At 57.2% G+C, this 25037-nt stretch overlaps 2 protein-coding genes across 2 annotated transcripts; both read right to left on the reverse strand.

The window, feature by feature from the left end:
- Positions 1 to 15798: 15798 nt before the first annotated feature.
- On the reverse strand, positions 15799 to 18850 carry LOC100279277 (uncharacterized). Its single transcript, NM_001152298.1, has 2 exons — positions 17780 to 18850; positions 15799 to 16722 (listed from the first exon to the last, which is right to left on the reverse strand). Exons 1-2 carry the CDS (start codon positions 18762 to 18764, stop codon positions 16091 to 16093), a joined length of 1617 nt encoding a protein of 538 aa, NP_001145770.1. The 5' UTR covers positions 18765 to 18850; the 3' UTR covers positions 15799 to 16090.
- Positions 18851 to 19487: 637 nt separating this feature from the next.
- Positions 19488 to 20875, reverse strand: LOC100193609 (uncharacterized). Its single transcript, NM_001138711.1, has 2 exons — positions 20312 to 20875; positions 19488 to 20189 (listed from the first exon to the last, which is right to left on the reverse strand). Exons 1-2 carry the CDS (start codon positions 20447 to 20449, stop codon positions 19965 to 19967), a joined length of 363 nt encoding a protein of 120 aa, NP_001132183.1. The 5' UTR covers positions 20450 to 20875; the 3' UTR covers positions 19488 to 19964.
- Positions 20876 to 25037: the final 4162 nt, after the last annotated feature.

A 25037-nucleotide genomic window follows, 5' to 3' on the forward strand; every position in this document is an offset into this window, starting at 1 on the left:
ATTGCAAGCTACACAGTGTTTAGTATTTCCTGTGAGTTTTTACAAGTTGAAAGAGTCATTTTTAAAATTGTGTGTTTACTTGATTTGTGTCTTCTTTATACAGACAGAAAAACAGCTAGCTTGGAGTGGCGTTGATGATGGTGTCGTCGTCGATCTCGCACGCTACATGGAAGGGCATATAGTCTGTAAGGTGGCCTAAGTTGGTGACAATAGAGAATCTGCTGCTGGTACAAAAGCATGAGTTACCTTATCCTTGCCGGAGGTTTTAGTGCTTTGTGGTGTATGACAAGGGGTACCGTCGGGTGGAACAGAATCTACCGATGTAGACATGGATGCAATGCAATTGATGAAGGCCGGGATCCAGTTGGTGAAAATGTAGCCTGATTTTCTCTTATGCATTCATGCAAGGAGAGAGAGATAGAGAGACCAACCAAACTACAACACATTTTGTTCCTTGCTTCGAAAAAGAATGGCTAAATATTTTGACTGCATTTTTAGAAATTCAAAACAAATGTGGACAAACGAACAAATGAATGGCTCAATGCATAACGACAAGTGTCGGCGTTTCGACCCCGGGGGGTCCCTGGACCGACGAGTAAATTTGTCGCTGCACGTCCCAGCCCAGATGGGTTGGCGCGAGATGGAACACAAGGGGGAAAACGTGGCTCGTGTTACCCCGCGCCAAGGGGGGTGTGCTCGTAGTAGGGGTTACAAGCGTTCGCGAGAGAGAGTGAGTGAGCATGTTCGTCAGCTCGTTCTCCCACGCGACCCTCTCGCATGAAGGCCCTGGACCTCCCTTTTATAGATGCAAGGAGAGGGTCCAGGTGTACAATGGGGGTGTAGCTAGGCGCTAACGTGACTGGCAGAGAGGTGTCTCAGCCCTAGGTACATGCCAACGTGGCTGTCGGAGAAGTGCTTGAGCCCTGCGTAGGTGATAATGTGGCTATCGGAGAAGTGCTTGAGCCCTATAGAAGCACAACTGTCGGTGCTGCTGGGATCTTGCTAAAGTATCCTTGCTTCCGTAGGGGGCTGCGAACCACCGTTGTCATGGACGCACGCGGGGAGCCATCATTACTTGTTACCGGGGCGAGCCAGATGGAACGCCGGTCTTGTTCCCCCGTAGCCTGAGCTAGCTAGGGGTAGGGTAATGATGTATCCCCCGTGGCGCGGTCGGTCTGAGCCCAAGGTCGGGCGAGGCGGAGACTTCTCCTGAGGCTGAGGCCGGGGTTGGGCGAGGACACGATTCCTCCCGAGGCCGAGGTTGAGGCCGAGCCCTGGGGTCGGGCGAGGCGGAGACCACCTTCCGAGGCCGAGGTTGAGGCCGAGCCCTGGGGTCGGGCGAGGCGGAGTCCTCCTTCCAAGGCCAAAGTTGAGGCCGAGCCCTGGGGTCGGGCGAGGCGGAGATCTCCTTCCAAGGCTGAGGCCTAAGGTCGGGCGAGGCGGAGCCTCCTGTTGCGCCTGAGGCTGAACTTGGCTGTTGTCAGCTTCACCCTGGCGGGTGGCACGACAGTCAGAGCGGGGCGAGCGGCGCTGTTTTCCTGTCAGGTCAGTAAGTGGAAGGGCGAAGTGACTGCGGTCACTTCGACCTTGCCGACTGAGGCACGTGTGTCAGGATAAGGTGTCAGGCGATCCTCGCATTGAATGCGCCTGCGATACGGTCAGTTGGTGAGGCGATTTGGCCAAGGTTGCTTCACAACGAAGCCTGCCCGAGCTGGGCTTCGGGCGAGTCGAGGGTGCGCCCGTTGCTTGAGGAGGCCCTCAGGCGAGGCGTGAATTCGTCTAGGACTACTGTTCCCGCCCGAGGCTGGGCTCGGGCGAGGCGAGATCGCGTCCCTTGAGTAGACGAAGCCTTGACCTGAATCGTGCCCATCAGTGTCTGCAACTTGTGCTGATGGTGGTTACCAGCCGTGTTTAGGAGTGTTGGGGGTACCCCTAATTATGGTACCCAACAGTAGCCCCCGAGCCTCAAAGGGAGTGTTGGTACTCGCTTGGAGGCTTTGCCGCACTTTTTTGCGAGGGGACCGGCCTTTCTCGGTTACACTTTGTTCCGGGGGGTGCGCGCGAGCGCACCCGCCGGGTGTAATCCCCGAGGCCTCGGAGGAGTGGTTTGACTCCGCTGAGGTCTTAATGCCTTTCGTGATGCCTCGGCCGGCCTGGTTGTTCCCTCATGCGACCTGATTGTAGCCCGGGTGCATGGTTAGGTTCCGAGTTTTCAGGCTGGTTTGTTGACGCTGTCAACGGTTTGGCCGTAGCCGGGTTGCGAGAGCAGCCCCCGAGCCTCTGCACGGAGCGAGAGGACGATCAAGGACTGTCTCGATTTTTATTATACGCCCCTTCGTCGCCTTTCCGCAAGGAGGAAGGGGGGGGAAGCGCCATGTTGCCCTCGGAGGGCGCCGAACATGGTGTCTCTAGTGAGTTGCTAACGGGTGATCCGAGTGGACGCTCGTGCCCCGTTCGATAAGGGTCGGCTAGTGGCCCAGAGGCGCGCTCCAAAAGTACCTGCAGGTGATTTGCCGGACCCGGACCCATTCGATAGGGTCCGAGGGCTCGATGCCTCCCTCTGGTGGGATTCCGTTACAAAATCGCTCATGCTGGTCTCGAAAATGTCCTAGGGTACCTCGAGAGCGTAGCCCGAGCCTCGGCCATGTAACGGACGCACCCAGAGTCATCCCTTGCTCTGTGTCCTCTGGGGCGGCTGTCGAACCCTTCCGAGGGGCCAGCCTTCGAACCCCTGATCAGTAGTGGGCACGGAGCCCGAGTGCTCTGGGGCGGCTGTCGAACCCTTCCGAGGGGCCAGCCTTCGAACCCCTGATCAGTAATGAGCTTGAAGCCCGAGTGCTCTGGGGCGGCTGTCGAACCCTTCCGAGGGGCCAGCCTTCGAACCCCTGATCAGCAGGAGGGCTCGGGGCCCGCTTCCTTCGCGGAGAAGGATCCCTTTCGAAATATCCCCTTTCCCGGTCCCTGTAGCAAGAGAGAGAAAGGGCAAGAGGAAAATGATATGCATTTAAATGGCGTGGCGCACCTTCTTTGACACGGTCATTATGGCGGAGGTGAAACGACGCCCGCTTCGCCTGCCAAAGGTGTCGCTTGCCTTGCCGCAGAGTTAATGCGACGGGACGGGCGGTTCGCGGGGCGGCCACGTGCGCGAGCCATTCGAGGAACGGAACACGGGCGCGTCGTCTTCACGCCGTGGGAGAGGGCTCCCCTGCTGCTTCAGGAGGGGACGCGAGCCTGCAGGCGGTTTGACCGCTGCTTCCGCTCGTCTGCCGCCGCCATTACTGCCGGTCCACTTTTGGCCATATCAACCGTCGCGCCTCCTCCCGCTGCTGACTGACCCATGATCGTTGTGCTCGATTGGCACTGTTGGGCCATGCGCAGGGTTGCCTCGAGTCACGGCACCGGTTCCGCAGTCGAGAAGGCGCGACATTGGCGCAAGTGGCGATGCGGTTTCTTGCACGTAGTAACCGGCGCGCCGGTTACATGACGTGTGGGCCTAGGCCTCCATGCTAGATGCGACAAAGCCGAAGGGGTGTGCCCCCGCGGTGCGGTTGCACGCCACCTGCATGGCGGTCCATCCTTTCGACCGCTGGTTTCGGCGAGGATGGAGGAGTGCTTGTAACCGCGGGGCGGTTACACGCTCCACGTGCGGCGGTTTGGCTTCTTCCATTTCGGGTCAGCTTGCATGACGCGTGGGACCCAGCCCCCGTGTCGTAGGGGGAGGACCCTGAAGCACATCGGTGAAGACTTCGCCCGTGACGCTTGAGGATGCGAGTGGGGAGAGCCGCCTTTAAAAAGGGATCGATCCCCGGGCGGTAGCCATGCCTTCGCACTCCCCTCATGCATCGCGCCCTTCCACCTTCCGAGCCCCCGGATGGGGAGCGCCCGCGTTGCCTTCATCTTGCTGCCGTTGGAGGAGCATGACCTTGCGGGGGTTGGCGCCCTTCAGCCATCGCTTTGGCTTCAAGGATTTTCATCATGCAGCCCGGCTGCATTCCCTCACCAATGGTCATCCCGGATGATGACCACCAGTTTGGTGGTGGGGAGAAGCAAGTCGGGTTGCGGCCTCTGCCTCGCCCTCAGCTTCAAGGATCTTCATCATCCTCGCTGGGAAGGAGGGCGGGGCGAGTTGGGGCCTACCTCCGCGTGGGCCGGCGACCCGCTTCTTCCTCCGGCGCTCGGGGGAGAGGGGCATTCTCCAGCTCTGCGGAGGAGGCGTCCTCTAGCCATGCGGGGGAAGGCGAACTGCTGCTTCCTGGACAGGGTGCAACTGTCCGTCCTCCACCCGGGCGACGGCCGTGCCGCGCGCGGGCCGGCTGCGCCCAGGTCCTCTCTGTGCCGTCGGCTGCACAACACGTCGTACGCCGCGAGGGCGGTACTCGTGTTCTGGGACGGTCCCGTTCTCGTTCTCGTGGCGAGAACGGGAGTGAGGACCTGCCGGTGCGCTTTGGGGCGGTCGTCGCTCGCTGGTGCGGTGTTGGTGGGCAGGTGGTCGTTGTCGTCGGTGCTGAGGTGGTCGTCGCCATAGGAGGTTGCTTCTGCTGAAGCGATTTCCCTTGCTGACGAGACCGTCAGCGCCACCTGCGCTCCGGGCCTCCGGCTCTTTGGCTTTAATGGCTGGTTCTCATCCCCTGTGAGGGGACGTGAACGAGGGCCTTCCAGCGATAGCGTTCGCCCTGGGGCCATCGCTGCTGCTGTCTTGCCGCCCGAGATGGAGGTCGTTGCCGCGCTGTTGGTGCAGCGGTCGCCGACGAGCCACCCGGAGTTTGTTGTCCCATAGGCCCTCTAGTGTGGAGGTTGTTCATACCCGCGGGAGTGGAACCGGAGTTCCGTTTGTAATGGCACCCTAAGTATGGGTGTTTGTTCATTGTGGCTGTCGAGGCCTGAACATCTAGGTATTTGAGCGTAATACCGTGTTTCTCCCTCATTTCAAGCACTAGGACTCGCCTGTCGGCTAGCTGAACCGCTTAACCGAGTGTGAGTTGCCTTGCGCGGAAGGTGACGAGTGAGGTATCTGTATCCCGGAGGCATAGGAGTCCCTCGGCTCGATCGGCCTTGCCACTCAAGGCCTCTCTTCCTCAGTTTGAGAACCTTCCGCCGCTCTGCGATGAGCTGGAGCTGGAGGCAGCGGTGTCGGCGTGGACAGAGGCGGAGTCGGCTCAAAAAGAGGCTTTGTCGGCCCAGGAGCAGGTGGCTTCCCAGGCCGAGGAGGTGCAGTAGCGGCGGCTGGAGCTTGGCCAGGTCATCCGTGAGCGGGACCAACCTCGGAGTCACGCTGCCGAGGCCGTGAGCCGGAATGAGGTCCTCGGGGGACAGCTGGCTGTGGCTACGGAGCGGTCAGCCGAGGTGTCTGCTCGGGTCGGGACCCCGGAGGAGACCCTGGCTACGATGGCCCAAGCGCGGTGCTGGCGTCCTCCTTCGAGGTGGAGATCCTTCCGCCCGTGTCGCCGTCCGAGGCCGGGCCAGATTCCACCGAAGGTGGAAACGACGCCGAGGGTGCTGCTGCTCCCTCTGTCGATGTCTGAACCTACAGGAACAGTTTGTCTGTAGTATGCGTATGTTTTTTGTGGCCGCCGAGGCCTAAACATCTTATTATCGTGTTATAAAGCTGCGTTTCCTTTCCTCTTGTTTCGAGTATCAGGACTTGTTCGTCGGTAGCAGAATCGCTTATCCGAGCGAGAGTTACTTTTCGCGGAAGGTGATGAGTGAGGTATCCGTATCCCGGAGGCGTAGGAGTCCCTCGGCTCGGTCAGCCTTGCCGCTTACGTGTACTCTCGTCGTTTTCAGGATCCCGCTATCGAAGCAGTCGAAAAGCGCGAAAGATGTTTTGGCAGAAAGACTTTTTCCGAGGAAAATTTTGACGCGGAGGGGGTTCCCCTCTTCTAGCCCCCAAGGGAGGGTCGGGCTTTGCCGAGGCAAGGCTGACCCTTCCTTGACGGTTAGACTTTATTTATGTATGTAAAGAGAATGACGAGGTATATGAACGACTTGAAACATCTTAAGGGTAGAAGCGACGTAGCTGTTGGATGTTCCAAGCGTTGTTGTAGACCTCGCCTTGGTCGTTGGCCAGCTTGTATCTTCCGGGCTTCAAAATCTTGGCGATGATGAACGACCCTTCCTAGAGAGGAGTAAGCTTGTGGCGCCCTCGGGCGTCCTGCTGTAGGAGAAGTACCAAGTCTCCCACCTGGAAGCCTCGGGGCCGAACCCCTCGGGCGAGGTAGCGTTGCAGAGACTGCTGATACCGCGCCGAGTGTAGTAAGGCCACGTCCCGAGCCTCTTCGAGCTGGTCCAGTGAGTCTTCTCGGCTCGTCTGGTTGCTTCGGTTGTCGTATGCCTTTGTCCTTGGGGAACCGTATTCTAAGTCTGTGGGCAAGATAGCCTCGGCCACATAGACTAGAAAGAACGGCGAGAAACCCATGGCTCGGCTTGGCGTCGTCCTTAGACTCCAGACCACCGAGGGTAGCTCTTTCATCCATCGCTTGCCAAACTTGTTGAGGTCGTTGTAGATCCTTGGTTTAAGTCCCTGCAAAATCATACCGTTGGCACGCTCCACCTGTCCATTCGTCATGGGGTGAGCTACAGCGGCCCAGTCCACACGGATGTGGTGGTCCTCGCAGAAGTCCAGGAACTTCTTTCCAGTGAACTGTGTGCCATTGTCGGTGATGATGGAGTTCGGGGCCCCAAAGCGATGGATGATGTTCGTGAAGAACACCACCGCCTGCTCGGACCTGATGCTGGTTAGGGGTCGGACCTCGATCCACTTGGAGAATTTGTCGATGGCGACCAACAGGTGCGAGAAGCCCCCGGGTGCCTTCTGCAAGGGACCGACGAGGTCCAGACCCCACACAGCAAACGGCCAGGTGATGGGTATTGTCTGTAGGGCCTGAGCGGGCAGGTGCGTCTGTCTTGCGTAGAATTGACACCCTTGGCAAGAGCGTACAATCCTAGTGGCGTCGGCCACCGCGGTCGGCCAGTAGAAGCCTTGTCAGAAGGCGTTCCCCACGAGGGCTCGAGGTGCTGCGTGGTGACCGCAAGCCCCCGAGTGTATTTCTTGCAATAGCTCCTGTCCTTCGGTGACGGATATGCATCGTTGGAGAATGCCTGAGGAGCTGCGGTGGTAGAGCTCCTTTTCATCACCCAGTAAGACGAACGACTTGGCGCGTCGCGCCAGTCGCCGAGCTTCGGCCTTATCGAGGGGTAGCTCTCCTCGGAGGAGATATTCCAGGTACGGGGCCTGCCAGTTCGGGTTAGGCGTGACCCCATTCCGCTCTCCCTCGACGCGCAGGGCCTCACCCTCGGCGGCCGAGGATACCTCAGGCTGGGCCGATGCCTCCTCGGGCTAGGCCGAGGCCTCCTCGGGCTCGGGCGTGTCGTCGATCTTGACGAAGGGTTGATGTATGTCTCTGGAGAAGACGTCCGGGGGAACCGTTGTCTGCCCCGAGGCTATTTTAGCCAGCTCATCCGCAGTCTCGTTGTACCGTCAGGCGATATGGTTGAGTTCCAGCCCGTAGAACTTGTCTTCCAGGCGTCGAACTTCGTCGCAGTAGGCCTCCATCTTCCGGTCGCGGCAGTGGGAGTTCTTCATGACTTGGTCAATGACAAGCTGCGAGTCGCCACGAGCGTCGAGGCGCCGAACCCCTAGCTCGATGGTGATGCGCAACCCATTAACCAGAGCCTCATACTCGGCCACGTTGTTTGACGCTGGGAAATGGAGGCACAACACATAGCGGAGATGTTTCTCGAGGGGTGAGATGAAGAGCAGGCTAGCACCTGCTCCTGTTTTCATCAGCGACCCATCGAAGTACATGGTCCAGAGTTCGGTTGGATCGGAGCTGTTGGCAATTGGGTGTCGAGCCATTCAACCACGAAGTCTATCAAGACTTGGAACTTGATGGCCTTCCGAGGAGCGAACGAGATTGTTTCGCCCATGAGCTCCACTGCCCACTTTGCTATCCTACCCGAGGCCTCTCGGCACTGGATGATCTCCCCAGGGGGAAGGATGACACCACAGTCACCGGATGAGACTCGAAGTAGTGTCGCAACTTTCGCCGTGTCAGAATTACTGCGTATAGTAGCTTCTGAATTTGCGGGTAGCGGATCTTGGTCTCGGACAACACCTCACTGATGAAGTAGACCGGCCTCTGGACGAGCGGTGTATGCCATTCTTCTCGTCTCTCAACTACGATCGCGGCGCTTACCACCTGAGTGGTTGCGGCTATGTAGATCAAGAGGGCTTCTCCTGCAGCGGGGGGCACCAAGATGGGCGCGTTTGTAAGGAGCGCCTTTAAGTTTCTGAGGGCTTCCTCGGCCTCGGGGGTCCAAGTGAAGCGCTCGGTCTTCCTTAAGGGGCGGTACAAGGGTAGGCCTTTTTCGCCGAGGCGCGAGATGAAGCGGCTCAGAGCCGCAAGGCATCCCATGACCCTTTGTACTCCTTTCAAATCTTTGATAGCCCCCATGTTGGTGATGGTCGCGATTTTCTTCGGGTTGACCTCGATGCCTCGCTCGGAGACGATGAACCCCAGGAGCATGCCTCGGGGGACTCCGAAGACACACTTCTCGGGATTGAGCTTCACGCCCTTCGCTCTTAGACACTTGAATGTCGTTTCAAGGTCAGAGAGGAGGTCGGAGGCTTTCCTTGTCTTGACAACGATGTCATCGACGTAAGCCTCGACCGTTCGGCCGATGTGCTCTCCGAACACATGGTTCATGCACCTTTGGTATGTCGCACCTGCATTCCTCAAGCCAAATGGCATAGTAGTATAGCAGTATATGCCAAAAGGTGTGATGAAAGAAGTCGCGAGCTGGTCGGACTCTTTCATATTGATTTGGTGATAACCTGGATAGGCATCGAGGAATGACAGGGTTTCGCACCCAGCAGTGGAATCCACAATTTGATCGATGCGAGGTAGAGGGTAGAAAACCTTCGGACATGCTTTGTTTAGACCAGTGTAGTCTACGCACATCCTCCATTTCCTACCTTTCTTTTTCACAAGCACAGGGTTAGCTAGCCATTCGGGATGGAATACCTCTTTGATGAACCCTGCGGACATCAGCTTGTGGATCTCATCGCCTATGGCCCTGTGCTTTTCTTCGTCAAAGCGGCGCAGGTGCTGCTTCACGGGTCGGGCTCCAGCTCGGATATCCAGCGAGTGCTCGGCGACATCCCTCGGTATGCCCGACATGTCCGAGGGACTCCACGCAAAAACTTCGGCGTTTGTGCGAAGAAAGTCGACGAGCACTGCTTCCTATTTGGAGTCGAGCTCGGTGCCGATCCGAACTTGCTTGGAGGCGTCGTTGCTGGGGTCGAGAGGGACGGACTTAATCGCCTCAGCTGGTTCGAAGTTGCCGGCGTGGCGCTTCGCATCAGGCACCTCCTTAGAGAGGCACTCCAGGTCGGCGATGAGGGCCTCGGACTCGGCGAGGGCCTCAGCGTACTCCACACACTCCACGTCACATTCGTACGCATGTCGGTACGTGGATCCGACGGTGATGACCCCGTTGGGGCCTGGCATCTTGAGCTTGAGGTAGGTGAAGTTGGGACGGCCATGAACTTGGCGTAGCATGGTCTCCCCAGCACTGCGTGGTAGGTTCCTCGGAACCCGACCACCTCGAACGTGAGTGTTTCCTTTCGGAAGTTGGAGGGAGTTCCGAAGCAGACGGACAAATCGAGTTGCCCAAGGGGCAGGACACGCTTCCCGGGGATGATCCCGTGAAAGGGCGTCACACCAGCCCGGATCGTGGACAGATCGATCTACAAGAGCCCGAGGGTCTCGGCGTAGATGATGTTGAGGCTGCTGCCTCCGTCCATGAGGACCTTGGTGAGCCTGGCGTTGCCGATGACGGGTCGACAATGAGCGGGTACTTTCCTGGGCTCGGCACGCAGTCGGGGTGGTCGCCTTGATCGAAGGTGATGGGCTTGTCGGACCAGTCTAGGTAGACTGGTGCTGCCACCTTTACCGAGCAGACCTCTCGGCGCTCCTGCTTGCGGTGCCGAGCCGAGGCGTTCGCCACTTGCCCACCATAGATCATGAAACAGTCGTGGACTTCGGGGAACTCCTCTGCCTTGTCGCCCTCCTTTTTGTCGTTGTCTTGGCCTTTGCCACCTTCCGCAGGGGGCCCGGCCTTATGGAAGTAGCGCCGAAGCATGACGCATTCCTCAAGGGTGTGCTTGACGGGACCCTGGTGATAGGGGCACGACTCCTTGAGCATCTTGTCGAACAGGTTGGCCCCTTCGGGAGGCTTCCAAGGGTTCCTGTGCTCGGCGACAGCGACAAGATCTGCGTCGGCGGCATCACGTTTCGCTTGCGACTTCTTTTTCGCCTTCTTCTTCGCGCCACGCTGGGTGGACGCCTCGGGGACGTCTTCCTGCTGGCGTCCCTGAGGCTGCTTGTCCTTCCGGAAGATGGCTTCGACCGCCTCCTGACCAGAGGCGAACTTGGTGGCGATGTCCATCAACTCGCTCGCCTTGGTGGGAGTCTTGCGGCCCAATTTGCTCACCAGGTCGCGGCAAGTGGTGCCGGCGAGAAACGCCTCGATGACATCCGAGTTGGTGATGTTGGGCAGCTCGGTGCGTTGCTTCGAAAACCGCCAGATGTACTCTCGCAGGGATTCCCCTGGCTGCTGGCGGCAGCTTCGGAGATCCCAGGAGTTCCTAGGGCGCACGTACATGCCCTGGAAGTTTCCAGCGAAGGCTTTGACCAGGTCGTCCCAGTTGGAGATCTGCGCAGGAGGCAGATGCTCCAACCAGGCTCGGGCGGCGTCGGAGAGGAACAGGGGGAGGTTGCGGATGATGAGGTTGTCATCGTCCGTTCCACCCAGCTGGCAGGCCAGCCGGTAGTCCGCAAGCCACAACTCCGGCCTTGTTACCCCCGAGTACTTGGTGATGGTAGTCGGGGTTCGGAACTGGGTCGGGAACGGCGCCCGTCGTATGGCCCGGCTGAAGGCTTGCAGACCTGGTGGTTCGGGCGAGGGGCTCTGATCCTCCTCACTGTCGTAGTGTCCCCCACGCCTGGGGTGGTAGCCTCGGCGCACCTTCTCGTCGAGGCGAGCTCGACGGTCGCGGCGGTGGTGCTCGTTGCCGAGGCGACCCGGGGCTGCAGGTGTCGCGTCCCGCGTGCACCCGGTGTGGACCGAGGCCTCCCGCACGAGTCGGGAAGTTGTTGCGTGATGCTCCGGGGGGGGGGGGCACCCTTGCCTTCGGGAGGCAGAGCTCTCGGCCCGTCGGACCACGACATCCTCTAGGAGATTCTTCAGTTCTCCCTGGATACACCGCCCCTCGGTGGTGGATGGCTCCGGCATCGCTTGGAGCAGTATCGCCGCCGCAGCCAGATTCTGGCCGACCCCGCTGGAGGCCGGGGGCAGCCTTGCCCTGGCATCGTCAACGATACGGCGTTGGACGTCCCGTGCCTGATGACGCGCTTCTCCGGCGAGTGCTCGGCCTGCCCACTCCTGCTCGATGTTTTGCCGGAGCTGCACAAGTTGCCCTGCTTCCTTGTCGAGCTTGGCCTGCATCTCGTGGATTTGCTCGAGCTGTGTGTCCTGACCCCCCGCAGGAACTGGTACCACAGCTAGCTCCCGCAGGATGTCAACGCGAGAAGCAGGCCCAGGGGGATCGTCATTCTCCGGCATACCGAGGTGGTTGCCTTCGTCGTGACCCCCTAGATCAACGTGGAAACATTCGCGACTTGGGTCACAACCTTCGTCGTCAAGGCTGTGGCCATCATCGGAGCAATCGGAGAGGCAGTAGTCACATGCGGTCATGAAGTCTCGCATGGCACTGGGATTACCGAGCCCGGAGAAATCCCAACCAGAGTCGGGCTTGTCTTCTTCCTTGGAACCTGGGGGCCCGTAGGTCGAGACGGTCGTCAGTCGGTCCCAGGTTGGCCACATATGGTACCCCGGAAGGTTAGGATATGCCTTTATGAAAGCGTTCACCGAAGCGGGGTTGCTTGGTGGATCGAAGCTGAATCTAAAAGACATAGGGTGGAAAACGGACGATACCTCTCGATCGATGGACGGTGATGAAGTCGCGTCGGGGACGGACTGCACCGTTATCTCAGGTACGAGGCTAACGCCCAGCAAGCCCTTCACGAGTGTGCTGGTGTCATCTGTCCGCTTGGGGTTGGCATGTTGCGGGGAAACGACACTCGTCGTTGTCTCAGGCGCGAGGACAACGCCCGACATGTCCCCTGCTGGGGTGCCAACGCCGTCGACTCACTCGACAGCCGACGAGATGCCGCCTCCTGCCTGGCCATGGTTGCCCCGTCTCCTCCTCCTGCGGCGAGGAGGGTGGCGGGACAAACCCGGATGTTGCTCTTTCGCCACGGGGGGAAGACATCGTCGAGTTCGCCGCCGCCGGGCGAGCTGACGGCCGTCGTTGTCGTTGTCGCGCTGCGGGGGGAGGAGTACCATGTCGTAGCTGCCGTCGAGGGACTTGAACTCGAGACTCCCGAAACAGAGCAGCGTCCCAGGCTGAAGAGGTTGCTGGAGACTACCCATCTGGAACTCAATGGGAAGTCGTTCGTTAACACGCATCAGGCCCCTACCTGGCGCACCAACTGTCAGCGTTTCGACCCCGGGGAGGTCCCTGGACCGACGAGTAAATTTGTCGCTGCGCGTCCTAGCCCAGATGGTTTGGCGCGAGATGGAACACAAGGGAGAAAACGTGGCTCGTGTTACCCCGCGCCAAGGGGGGTGTGCTCGTAGTAGGGGTTACAAGCGTTCGCGAGAGAGAGAGAGTGAGCCTGTTCATCAGCTCGTTCTCCTGCGCGACCCTCTCGCATGAAGGCCCTAGACCTCCCTTTTATAGATGCAAGGAGAGGGTCCAGGTGTACAATGGGGGTGTAGCTAGGCGCTAACGTGTCTGGCAGAGAGGTGCCTGAGCCCTGGGTACATGCCAACGTGGCTATCAGAGAAGTGCTTGAGCCCTGCCTAGGTGATAACGTGGTCGTCGGAGAAGTGCTTGAGCTCTGTAGAAGCACAGCCATCGGTGCTGCTGGGATCTTGCTGACGTATCCTTGCTTCCGTAGGGGGCTGAGAACCACCGTCGTCATGGACGCACGCGGGGAGCCATCATTACTTGTTACCGGGGTGAGCCAGATGGGACACCGATCTTGTTCCCCCATGGCCTGAGCTAGCTAGGGGTAGGGTAATGATGTATCCCCCGTGGCGCGGTCGGTCCGAGCCCAAGGTCGGGCGAGGCGGAGACTTCTCCTGAGTCCGAGGCCAGGGTCGGGCGAGGACACGATTCCTCCCGAGGCCGAGCCCTGGGGCCGGGCGAGGCGGAGACCACCTTCCGAGGCCGAGGTTGAGGCCGAGCCCTAGGGTCGGGCGAGGCGGAGTCCTCCTTCTGAGGCCGAAGTTGAGGCCGAGCCCTGGGGTCGGGCGAGGCGGAGATCTCCTTCCGAGGCCAAGGCCTAAGGTCGGGCGAGGCGGAGCCTCCTGTTGCGCCTGAGGCTGAACTTGGCTGTTGTCAGCTTCACCCTGGCGGGTGGCACGACAGTCGGAGCAGGGCGAGCGACGCTGTTTTCCTGTCAGGTCAGTCAGTGGAAGGGCGAAGTGACTGCGGTCACTTCGACCTTGCCGACTGAGGCACGTGTGTCAGGATAAGGTGTCAGGCGATCCTCGCATTGAATGCGCCTACGATACGGTCGGTTGGTGAGGCGATTTGGCCAAGGTTGCTTCACAACGAAGCCTGCCCGAGCTGGGCTTCGGGCGAGTCGAGGGTGCGCCCGTTGCTTGAGGAGGCCCTCGGGCGAGGCGTGAATTCGTCTGGGACTACTGTTCCCGCCCGAGGCTGGGCTCGGGCGAGGCGAGATCGCGTCCCTTGAGTAGACGAAGCCTTGACCTGAATCGTGCCCATCAGTCTCTGCAGCTTGTGCTGATGGTGGTTACCAGTCGTGTTTAGGAGTGTTGGGGGTACCCCTAATTATGGTGCCCGACAACAAGTGTCTCTTTCTAAGTTACTTATATATAAATAAATTATCTAACTCAAATTCTAAATTCCTAGGCGAATCAAATTCCAAAAAATACTTTATAGATGAACTAAAGGGATAAGGAGCATATATAAATAAACCTCAGTTTGTTGTTACAACCATGAACTGAACTATCAGTGCAGGGATTTGTAATTCTATAATTTTTAGAAAATTTTGGCAAGATTAGCAACAGTTCAGCAAAACGCCCATGCCAATCTGTAATATGACGAGTTCCTAGCATTGATACCTCTGCTGGACTTCTATCGTATTTATGGTTGTACAAAATTAATATTCAGAAGGGAGATGGGAAAATAAACGTTTTTATCCTTTTGTTTCTGGACCAAAGACATTTTGGCTGATTTATATTGAAACTATGTGATAATCATAGTGGTCTAATATCAATGATATAAACAAAAATGATGATACAGTTCAATGTGCAAGCTGTGATAGTAAAAATATAGATAGCTTAAAGCAGAGAAATGACAATGCTGAAGGTCTGCAGCCTATGCACATGTCAGTTGATTATCCTACCTGTGCATTATGTGGCTTCTGTTGAACGGAATTGTGGAAAAGCATCGTTAATTAATGATAAACCCTTTGAGACAGCATCAGATAATAGTTTGGAGCAAGACAAGGCATGTCAGGATGGTTCTTCCCGTCCAAAGAACAATGTTGCCTGTAAATAATGTTTTTGATAGGTTTATGAAATCGATAATGTCATTATGACATATCAGCTCCAACTTAACAGTCTATGAAATTGTTTCAATTCAGTTGCATCTACCAAGAAACACTTATTTCATACTTTGACTTTGGTATGTGTTAGAATCTGATTTCAGTAGATAATTAGACATGAAAATAAGACTTTTTTTACATTTCGAGTCACAATTAAATAGTTTGTGCTTTTATCTATTATTTTCATAAGGATAAAAAGCATCTACCGAGACATAGAGCAAGTACAAATTGCCCAAATATATGTTTCAATTTAATAATATTTATAATACAAAATCAGAACCTCTTCATGCCTATGGCTTGTGGGCATACATAAGATGGAAAGAACAGTAGCCCCAAATCCAGCATTTCCTGATGTAACCTACAGAAAGAAAATCCGATTACATCCTCCTAGGACTATCAAAGCAATGGGAGAACGAAGACCTGTCTTACCTCTTGCAAAAATTTAGAGTATTTAAGTAGCGTGGGATGCAGAAGCTTATGCTATTGTGTTGCTATGTGAGAGTTCCTGCGGCGGTCTGTCGCTGCTGCAGGCATCCAGACAAGGAGGGGAGGGGGTCCGGACGGGAAGCGACAGCGGGCTTGGCCCTAGGCTGAGGGAGATTTTGGTGAACACCTTGTTCGTCTTCGCGTCACCATGGAGGCGAGCAGGAGGGGGCGGCCGCGACGCAGGGAGGAAGCGAATGGGGCGGATGATGGCGCTAGCGACGACGGCGCGGGGAGGAAGAGGCCGGGGTGGGGCGACGGCACGACGCGTGGGGACCTTAACGCGCTTCGGGGTCTGCGACGACGCGACATCGTCACCCGCACTCGGACCCACCGCCTCGTCCTCCGTGGGCGCAGGCGATGTCGCCGCCACCTTATCCTCCTCCCCTGCCGCTGGCCGCAGTTAGGGTTACACGAAAGGGCTCGATAAGGATGGTGGCATGGTGGATTGATTTCAGAAAAAAGATTTTTTCTTTTTTGAAAAATAGGCTGGTACGCATCGAAATGCCGAGCCACCCGGCCCCGTGAAACGCGGTGGTGCGCCCAAAACCGAGCGTCTTTTAAGACTTTAGATAGCCCAATAATGTTTTTGCGAGTTCATGACTTGCAAGTTGCAAACAACACATAAAGCATCATGACAGATCTCTCAGCATAAACCACCAAGGTGACGAGATTCCCTTTCGAACATTATACCGACCATAGAAAAAAAACTACACATGTGGCATTTCCAGAATCCAGAGAACCCAGAAGTGGAGTAAACTCGTATTCATAAAGAAATTACTAGCAAAATCGAGTTGATGGTACAAAAAACGAAAATCTGTAAGGCGATTGATGCCCTAATAAGTTACAGTAAACAACCGTTCAACAACGCCTACATAAAGGCTGACTGGCATAATTCTCTAACCTCAAGTAGGTACAATCTCCGGAGAAGAGGACAGGAAGCGAACGAGGAGGGTCCCAATGGCTATGCACAGCAGCACAAACTGGATCGAGCAGAACAAAGAGGCCCTGCTAGCTCCGGCCTGCAGCTTCAGAACTTCTGAAGTCTCAGACAGCGCCTTGCATTGCGACTCTAGTTTATCCACCATCTCCTCCAGCATCATCGCCCTGTTCTCGGCGTGCCTCAGTTTAGTTTCTAGGGATTTGTGATCCGACAGAAGGGATTTCTGTGCCTCGTTAAGAGCAAATTGATCCATTGTCAGGAGTTTCCAGTCCTGAGAAGCTCTTGTAAGGATAAAGCACTGAATCTCTGCTTCCATCTTCTCCAGGAACAGCCGGTCTACATCAGACTGTAGGGACAGCGGATAGTTGTTACATGCTACTGTATTCTGTGGTTGTACATGGCTGAGTGCATCTAGTTCAAGTATTTCTGAATCCCGCTCATTGATGAGCATGGTGGCCTCTTCCAGTTTCAATTCGAGCATCTTTATCTTCTCATTTAGTTCTTCTACAGGTGAGCTGCTCCATTCGATTTCACTTTGGTGAGCTGTGGAATCTTCGTCAGTTTCTTTCCTGATTTCCACAAACTTTTGGATCTCTGCAATATATATAGAAGGAAACGGTCAATGGAAAACACTTGACTGGGCCAAAGAAGATTTTCTTAGGACCCAAAAAACAAGTTTTTTTCTAGGAAAAGCAAGATAAGGTTTCAGAATATCGTAAAAATATATAGATGAGTTATGACCATGCAGCAGACGATATGTTAGCACGCCAAATTAACAGTGCAAACATAGTACTGTATTTTTTAAGAAGCAAAATAAGCACAAAAATGCTAGCTGAATACAATGACGAATACTCCACTTCCAAGAAGTTATAGATGAATCATGGCAATTAGTCATTTTCAGCTGAAAATTCTAAAGTGCATGAGTACATCACAGCACAGGAAAATTCCAGCAGGTGTTTCACAATCAACAATTGCGGTAGACAATTCGAGCGGACTTCGTATTCTTGGGGGAAAACCATGAATTTTGAACTGCTTGACGGCTATGATATGTCAACCAAAATGAAAAAGGTCAAAAGTTACTGCATTTGTTTTAGAAACAAGCATGCTCTCACCTTGACCAGATCATCTTACAGCTAAAACACTGTTAAAAAATAATTAAGGACCATTTGGCAGTATGTTCTTAGCCAAACTCTTCTAGTGGAGCAAACACACTCAAACACTCGTGTCTATTGAATTAACGACCAGTCCGTATGAAAGAAGCAAGAGAGTGGCATGAAATAAGTTCATCAAAATATTATCCTACAAGGCCAAACAATCCTTTACTGGTTGCCCCCCTTCAATCAATGATCTCACATTCACAACAATTACCATTTTCATAATTTCATTCCAGCAAATAGAGTAGGCCACATCATAAACCTGAACTAATTAATCTCATTGAGAAGATCCAGGGCGTCACCCCTAACCTAGCAAACCAAAAGATCAATGATGCCTGCATGTCCAACAAAAGTAGTAATGAAAAAATATGACACTTGGACCACAACAATCAACTTTCTCTCTTCAAAACCATGAGATTCAATCGTCTCTAATGGGCAAGGCTTGAAAAAATTGAAAGTTCGCAAGTTAAGTTGGTAGTGAGAAATCCGAACAATACCATTCTCAAGCGCTTCTTGTGCCGACTGAAGTAACGCCATCGACTCACCATACAGATCCAAACCTGAATGAGTCCCTCCATTCTCAAACTTGCCCACGCTCGCTTCATCAAAGGTATGATGGTTGGAGTCGGAGTCACAGTTCCCCAATCTCCCTTCTATACTCCCATTCTCCTTGTAGAAACGTCCTGTACCATACCGCATGTCCCCACTTGGAGGTTCATCGTCACTTTGATGACCATCAGGGAACAGAATCTTGTGAACACCGTTGCTTGTGACGCCAGCACTAGATCGCCGCGCATGAGCAGCGTTAGAGCTCCGGAGGTTGGACTCGACGCTGGAGCGAGAATTCCCCGCTTCAGCAGGGGAAGAGGCAACACGCATAGTGGCGCCGCGCACACGTGCAGCACGGATGCCCTTGCCGTGAGCAGCGCCGGGGGCGCGGGACCGCGCCCTGTCGCGCTCCCGGCCGAAGCCGACGGACGAGAAGTCGTGGCGCGGCGCGCTGGCGGCCGTGGACAACTTGCTGGTGCGGTCGTCGCTGTTGTCCGAATCGGCGCCGCCGGCGCCCACCGAGAAACCAGCGGTGGCAATCAGGTGGCCTAGATTCGGGTCCAACCTAGTCGGCGCCGGCGGTGGGGACGCCTCCAGCGGCACGAAGCTGGACTCCACGGACGCGACCGAGCTCTCGACCTCCTCTGCTGCAGCCGGGTCCTGCTTTCCCTTGGGCTCGTCGGCGGCAGGACCGTAACGACGCTTGTGGAGCTGCGCCGCCAAGTCCTCACCCGCGCTAGCTCCAACGCCGGTATCGGCCCCGGGGCTACCCGGAGACCCCTCCTGGTGCTGCTCGCGCGGGATACGGCGCCACCGGCGGAGCCCGCGACCCTTGGTGACCGGCTCGGCCGGCCGTGTCTGCGGCTCCGGCGCCAGCGCCAGCGACGGCGACTCGCCCACCGACTCGCCGATGCTGTTGGCGCCGGAATCCATGCCGCCGGCCACCGGAATTGACCACAGGGGCCGCGGCTTTAGAAGCCGGATGGGATGAGTTGCCGCATCGGAGGCAGGAGTCCTTGGGATCGGCGGGAGCGCTTGGTGGGGGCTCTTGGGATCGGAAATCCCCAGTTCGGGCCTTGCCTGGAGCTGGAGATCCAGGAGTGGAAGGTGAGAGGAAACAGAAGGTGTCAGTAAACAATGCTGGGTTTTTTTTTTTTTTGCCTACTCTTATCTGTGCTCGTGGTGTACTGGTGTTCGCTGTACGTGGCCAGTTCTGTGTGGGACCCTTGTCCTAGCTGGCGGGCGCTACAAAGTACACACTAGCCGGCGTCATGCAGAATGCGGGCCATCACCTCACCGCTCACCGGTCACCGGTCACCGCCTCACCGGCGGCGGGCTGACGGCTGTTACCGCGATCAGGCCGCACGAAGAAGTGGTTGGGCTCGCCGTCGCTCCGCTCACTCTGAAGCCCAAGTACATTCACGGCCCAGGAACAACGGTAATTGTGGTACGGAACGGTCTGAAGCCCAAGTACATTCACGGCCCAGGAACAACGGTAATTGTGGTACGGAACGGCACATACTGCATACACATCGCCCATGCCGCCATGCGCCAAGCCGCCAAAGGCCCTCACCGCCGGGAAGAAGGTGCCGGCTCGTCACTGGCGTAGCTGGACTGCCGTTACCCCAGCCAACCGGCCAATAGATTGAGCATGATGATCGCTGACACACGCTAGCGCGCTGGTGGATTTATTTTCGCTCAAGCCCAGTTCGTTATTACAGACCATGGCCATTTCAAGCACAGAGCTCACAGCAGTGTCAGCGACAGCCCACAGCTCTGCTGTATTTCGAGGCGGATAACCGGATACGGATCAGGCGACGCGGCGGCACAGCGTGAGCCCGTCGGCGATGGCGACCTGGCAGACGTGAACGCGGGGATCGGCGGCCACGGCCGCGTTGAACTCCCTGGTGGCCGCAGCGAGCGCGCGGTCCCGCTCGGAGAGCGGCTCGTCGGGGGACGCGGCCACGGAGCCGCCCCACAGCGTGTTGTCGTAGGCGATGAGGCCCCCGACCCTGAGCAGCTGCAGCAGCCGCTCGTGGTAGTTGAGGAAGTTCACCTTGTCCGCGTCCACGAACGCGAAGTCGAACTTGCCCTTGTTCCCCTCCTGCAAAGCCAAAACCGCAGCGGCCGGCATTATCCCTGCACTGCACCGCGACAACATCTGCACATGGACGCGTTCCGCGCGCACGGAAACGCAGAGGAATACAAGTTTCTATTCATCACCTCGGCCACCATCTGGTCCAGCACGGGCAGCGCGAGCCCGACGCGGAAGTCGATCTTGTGCGCCACGCCGGCCTTCTCGATCACCGGCGACCCTATCTGGTCGTAGCTCTCGCGGGTAACGTCGATGGCCACAATCTGCCGCGCCGAACACGGCGACCAAGGATACAGTACAGCAAGGTCACGGTTCACGCACGCCGCGCGCGACACCAAACGTGAACAGATTTTGCAAGGTCGCGGCGAAGTGGTCACGCACTGACCTTGCCGTCGTCGGGGAGGGCGAGGGCGGTGGCGAGCAGCGAGTACCCGGTGAAGACGCCAACCTCGATGGCGTTCTTGGCGCCAAGAATCTCGATCAGGAGCTGCAGCAGCTGCACCTCGTCCGGCGACGCAGCCATGCCCGCCCTGCAGCGCGGCTCAGCTCACCGGGACATACGTCAAACACCTACCGTGCAAGGAGCGGTCGAGCCCAAGCCAACGCACGAAACGAGCAGCTAGCGGATCCGGGGGGCGGGGCTCACATGGGGTGGGTGGCGGTGGCGACGCGGAGCTCCCGCAGGCAGTCCGGCTCGCGTGGGAAGACGGTGGATTCCAGTATGTACTAGACGAAGCGAAGCAAGGTCATCGGTGTGGCACGGTCGCACCGACGAGACGAACGGTTATGGAGGCTTGGGGGGATGAAACATTTTGCTTGGTGCTTCGGATGGGTTACCTGGTACAGTGGTTGGCTCTTGAGGAGAGTCTTGCTGTGGAGGCTGCTCCCGGCAGCCGTCTCCTTCCCTTCTCCAGCGCCGGCGGAAGCCATCCTCCGACGGAAGGTTTTGCTATCGCCGTGTGATGTTCTTGTGGGAAGGGAGAATTTGTGCCGGCTGGTGGCTGGTGGGTAGAACGAGGTTGACGTCGCAAGGGGAAACGTGCGGGCCTCTACCATATGGGATTGGGCTCTCAACTGTAAAGCAGGAAAGAAGTCATTTGGGCCACCTCCAACTATGCCCGCTGCTCGATTTACCTCTTTCATCGGAATATCGGATCCAGCTTTGGAAATCGGTCGTTCAATATTTTTGGTTGATAGTTTAGGAACAGTACCGACGCAAAAATCATATATAGACCATATTTTTCATTTGTCTTCACCACCTTATTCTCCCTTGCTTTATTTAGATACTCTAGTATTCTGTATTAAGATGAATTAGAGTATAAATTAATTTAATTTATATTCTAATCTATCTCACTACACGTGGATTGTGCTAAATACTAGAATATCTAAACAAAGCCTCGGCAATGTTTGGGAGAAGGAAGATTTTAGTGTCTCTAAGACCGTATCTAGCAGTTCATTCATATGGTCAACCAAAACACTGTTTTGTAATATTTTACATTGTATATTATAGTGTTCGCAGTGTAGAATTTAAATATGAGTATAAGAATGGATAACCTGCTGAAGATAGCATAATCTTCTCTATTTCCATGGCTTCCAAACAAGACTCTCAACGTAACTCTAAGTATAGGTGTACATTTAGGCCGAGCTTAATGGGCTGGCACGAAGCACGAAAAAAAAGCACGGCCCAAGCACGGCACGGCCCGTTGCATCGGGCCGTGCTTGGGCCGACGCCGAGGCCCACGGGCGGGCACGAGCCCGGCCCGTTTAAGCAGACTCGAAATGGCCCGTTAATAGGCACGAAAAGGCCCGAAATGGCTGCCTCCGCGTCCTCAGCAACTGCAGCCTGCAGGCCAGCAGCGCACTCCTGTCCACGGGCAGACGGGCCTAAGGCGCGGCCACGCGACCCATTTCCAGCTTTAGGTCTTGCTGCCATTGCCCGTTGCCGACTTGCCCTGTTGCGGTGTTGCCAAATGCCAAGAAACCTTGCTCCCGTCCCCGTCTGGCCGCCGTCTTGCTCCCGTCCCGTGTCCTGACTCTCGTCCCCGTTCGGCCGCCGTCTCAGCCTCCAAGGCGGCCAGGCTCCAACGCGACCGCGACCGGAGAGCAGCCCCTGCACCCTGCGCGAGCGTGACCGGTCACCGGAGCCGCCCCTGCGCCCTGCGTCCCTGCGCCCCTGCGGAGCCGCGGCCGCCCCTACGCGAGCGCTACCGGAGCCACCCCTGCCCCCACGAGCTCCAGCGCGAGAGTGCGCGACGCGCCCTGCGCGGCTGCGCGGCCTGCGCCCTGCGACCTAGCTGTTCCTGTTGGTCTACCTGGCGCCGTCGTGAGGGCAGGGTTCTCCAGCACTCCAGCAGCCGTGGAGCTACCTCCACGGCCACCCGGCCCACCGACCGCCGCGAGGACGGCCGGAGCAGCCCCCCTGCTCCTCCCCGACCCCCAGGACAGGGAGTTTCCCTTCCTCCCCGACCTCCTTTGCGTCCGTGTGTCCCTGCTCCTGCTGCTACTGACGGCCAACTCGAGTCGTACACCATTTCTATGGATGGGAACTCGAATCGAATCGACAATAACACCAGCCAATCATTTGCCGATCCTCTGACTTTGAGTTCCACTGGTCGCGAGAATGCTTTGGATGCAGATATAGGTACAGGTACAGCTGCGACGCCGTCGACAGCGACAGCGAGTACCGCAAGCACGGATACTATATGCCACAAGCGCGGCCGCAAGAGCACCTCCAATGTATGGAATGACTTCGAGCAATTGTTCAAGGACATAAATGGTAAGAAGGTTAGATATGCCGCCAAATTGCAGAGACCAACCCACACCACAAGTACCAGCAGGAAGAAAACAGCTTGGGGCAAAATTTATGCATCGCCTGAGGTAAGTGAGGTAAGTGATGCATCTGTTTCGAGTTCATCATTTGGCTCCCAAGTTTCTGAGTTGGCAATTGTCGGCGTTTCGAGACAGGGGGTCCCTAAGCCGACGAGTGAGTGTGCTGCGTGCCCCAGCCCAGATGGGTCGAGCGCGTGGGCGAGCGCGGAGGGGGGAGAGGCGAGGCGGCCGGAGCCGAGCGTGAGAGAGGTGGAAGTCCCGCGGCCTTCGTGTTCGTCCCGTGCCCAGGTCAGGTGCGCTTGCAGTAGGGGGGTTACAAGCGTCCACGCGGGTGAGGGAAGCGAGCGGCCCCAAGAGAGCGCCTGTCCCGTCCTCGGTCCCGCGCGGCCAACCTTCTCTGAGAAGGCCCTGGTCCTTCCTTTTATAGTCGTAAGGAGAGGATCCAGGTGTACAATGGGGATGTAGCAGAGTGCTACGTGTCTAGCGGAGGGAGAGCTAGCGCCCTAGGTACATGCCGATGTGGCAGCCAGAGAGATCTGGGCATCCTGCTGGCGTGATGTCGTGGCTATCGGAGGTGCGGCGGAGCCTGATGGAGGGACAGCTGTTGGGGCGGTCGAGTCCCTGCTGACGTTGTCCTGCTTCCGTAAGAGAGCTGGGGGCCGCCGTCGTCATAGAGCTTGTGGAGCGCCATCATTGCCCCTCTGGCGGAGCTGGCCGGACGAGACGCCGGTCTTGTTCTCCGTGACCCGAGTCGATTCGGGGTAGGATGATGATGGCGCCTCCTGTTGACGTGGCGGTCTGTGCTCTAGGCAGGGCGACGTGGGGTTTCCTCCGAAGCCGAGGTTGAGTCTGCCTTCTGTTGCCGTGGCCGAGCCCGAGCCAAGGGGTCGGGCGAGGCGGAAGTCGTTCGGCCGAGGCCAGGGCGGAGTCCGAGCCCTGGGGTCGGGCGAGGCGGAGTTTCGTCGTCTTCCGGGTCTTAGCCCGAGTCCGAGCCCTGGGGTCGGGCGGAGCGGAGTTCGCCGTCTTCCGGGTCTTAGCCCGAGTCCGAGCCCTGGGGTCGGGCGGAGCGGAGTTCGCCGTCTTCCGGGTCTTAGCCCGAGTCCGAGCCCTGGGGTCGGGCGGAGCGGAGTTCGCCGTCTTCCGGGTCTTAGCCCGAGTCCGAGCCCTGGGGTCGGGCGGAGCGGAGTTCGTCGTCTTCCGGGTCTTTGTCGAGGCCTGACTGCCTGTCAGACTTTACTCTGTCGAGTGGCGCTGCAGTCGGAGTGGCGCAGGCGGCGCTGTCCTTCTGTCAGACTGGCCAGTGGAGCGGTGGAGTGACGGCGGTCACCTCGGCTCTGCCGGAGGCGCGTGTCAGGATAGAGGTGTCAGGCCTCCTGTGCGTTAAATGCCCCTGCAATTTGGTCAGTCGGTGTGGTGATTTAGTCAAGGTTGCTTCTGAGCGAAGCCAAGGCCTTGGGCGAGCCGGTGATGTGTCCGCCATAAAAAGGGGGCCTCGGGCGAGACGGAAGTCTCTCGAGGTCGGCTGCCTTCGGCCGAGGCTAGGCTCGGGTGAAGCGTGATCGAGTCACTCGTGTGGACTGATCCCTGACTTAATCATGCCCATCAGGCCTTTGCAGCTTTATGCTGATGGGGGTTACCAGCTGAGAATTAGGCGTCTTGAGGGTACCCCTAATTATGGTCCCCGACAGTAGCCCCCGAGCCTCGAAGGGAGTGTTAGCACTCGCTTGGAGGCTTTTGTCGCACTTTTTTGCAAGGGGACCAGCCTTTCTCGGTTGCATTTCGTTCCGGCGGGTGCGCGCGAGCGCACCCGCCGGGTGTAGCCCCCGAGGCCTCGGAGGAGTGGTTACACTCCTTCGAGGTCTTAATGCTTCGCTTTACGCTTCGGCTGGTCTGGTCGTTCCCTCATGCGAACTGGCCGTAGCCCGGGTGCACGGTCGGGGCCCAAGCTCTCGGGCTGGTATGTTGACGCTGTCAACGATTTGGCCGGAGCCGGTTTTTGCGAGAGCAGCCCCCGAGCCTCTGCTCAGGGCGAGAGGACGATCAGGGACAGACTCGGCTTTTTACATACGCCCCTACGTCGCCTTTCCGCAAGGAGGAGGGGGGAGTGCGCCATGTTACCCTCGATGGGCACCGAACATGGTGTCTCTGGTGAGCTGCAAGCGGGTAATCCGAGTGGACGTCCGTGCCCCGTTCGTTGGGGGTCGGCTAGGGGCCCAGAGGCACGCCCAAAAGTACCTGCGGGTGATTTGCCGGACCCGGTCCCCTGGCGACGGGGTCCGAGG

The sequence above is a fragment of the Zea mays genome, chromosome 2, assembly GCF_902167145.1.
Source record: "Zea mays cultivar B73 chromosome 2, Zm-B73-REFERENCE-NAM-5.0, whole genome shotgun sequence".
Classification (NCBI taxonomy): domain Eukaryota; kingdom Viridiplantae; phylum Streptophyta; class Magnoliopsida; order Poales; family Poaceae; genus Zea; species Zea mays.

Excerpts from the sequence above, each read along its gene's own strand:
- LOC100279277 (NM_001152298.1), bottom strand. The coding sequence starts at position 18,764 with ATGGATTCCGGCGCCAACAGCATCGGCGAGTCGGTGGGCGAGTCGCCG. Across the intron at positions 16,723-17,779 it reads ACAAGAAGCGCTTGAGAATG|AGATCCAAAAGTTTGTGGAA; the intron begins GTATTGTTCGGA and ends TATATATTGCAG.
- LOC100193609 (NM_001138711.1), bottom strand. The coding sequence starts at position 20,449 with ATGGCTGCGTCGCCGGACGAGGTGCAGCTGCTGCAGCTCCTGATCGAG. Across the intron at positions 20,190-20,311 it reads CCCTCCCCGACGACGGCAAG|ATTGTGGCCATCGACGTTAC; the intron begins GTCAGTGCGTGA and ends TCGGCGCGGCAG.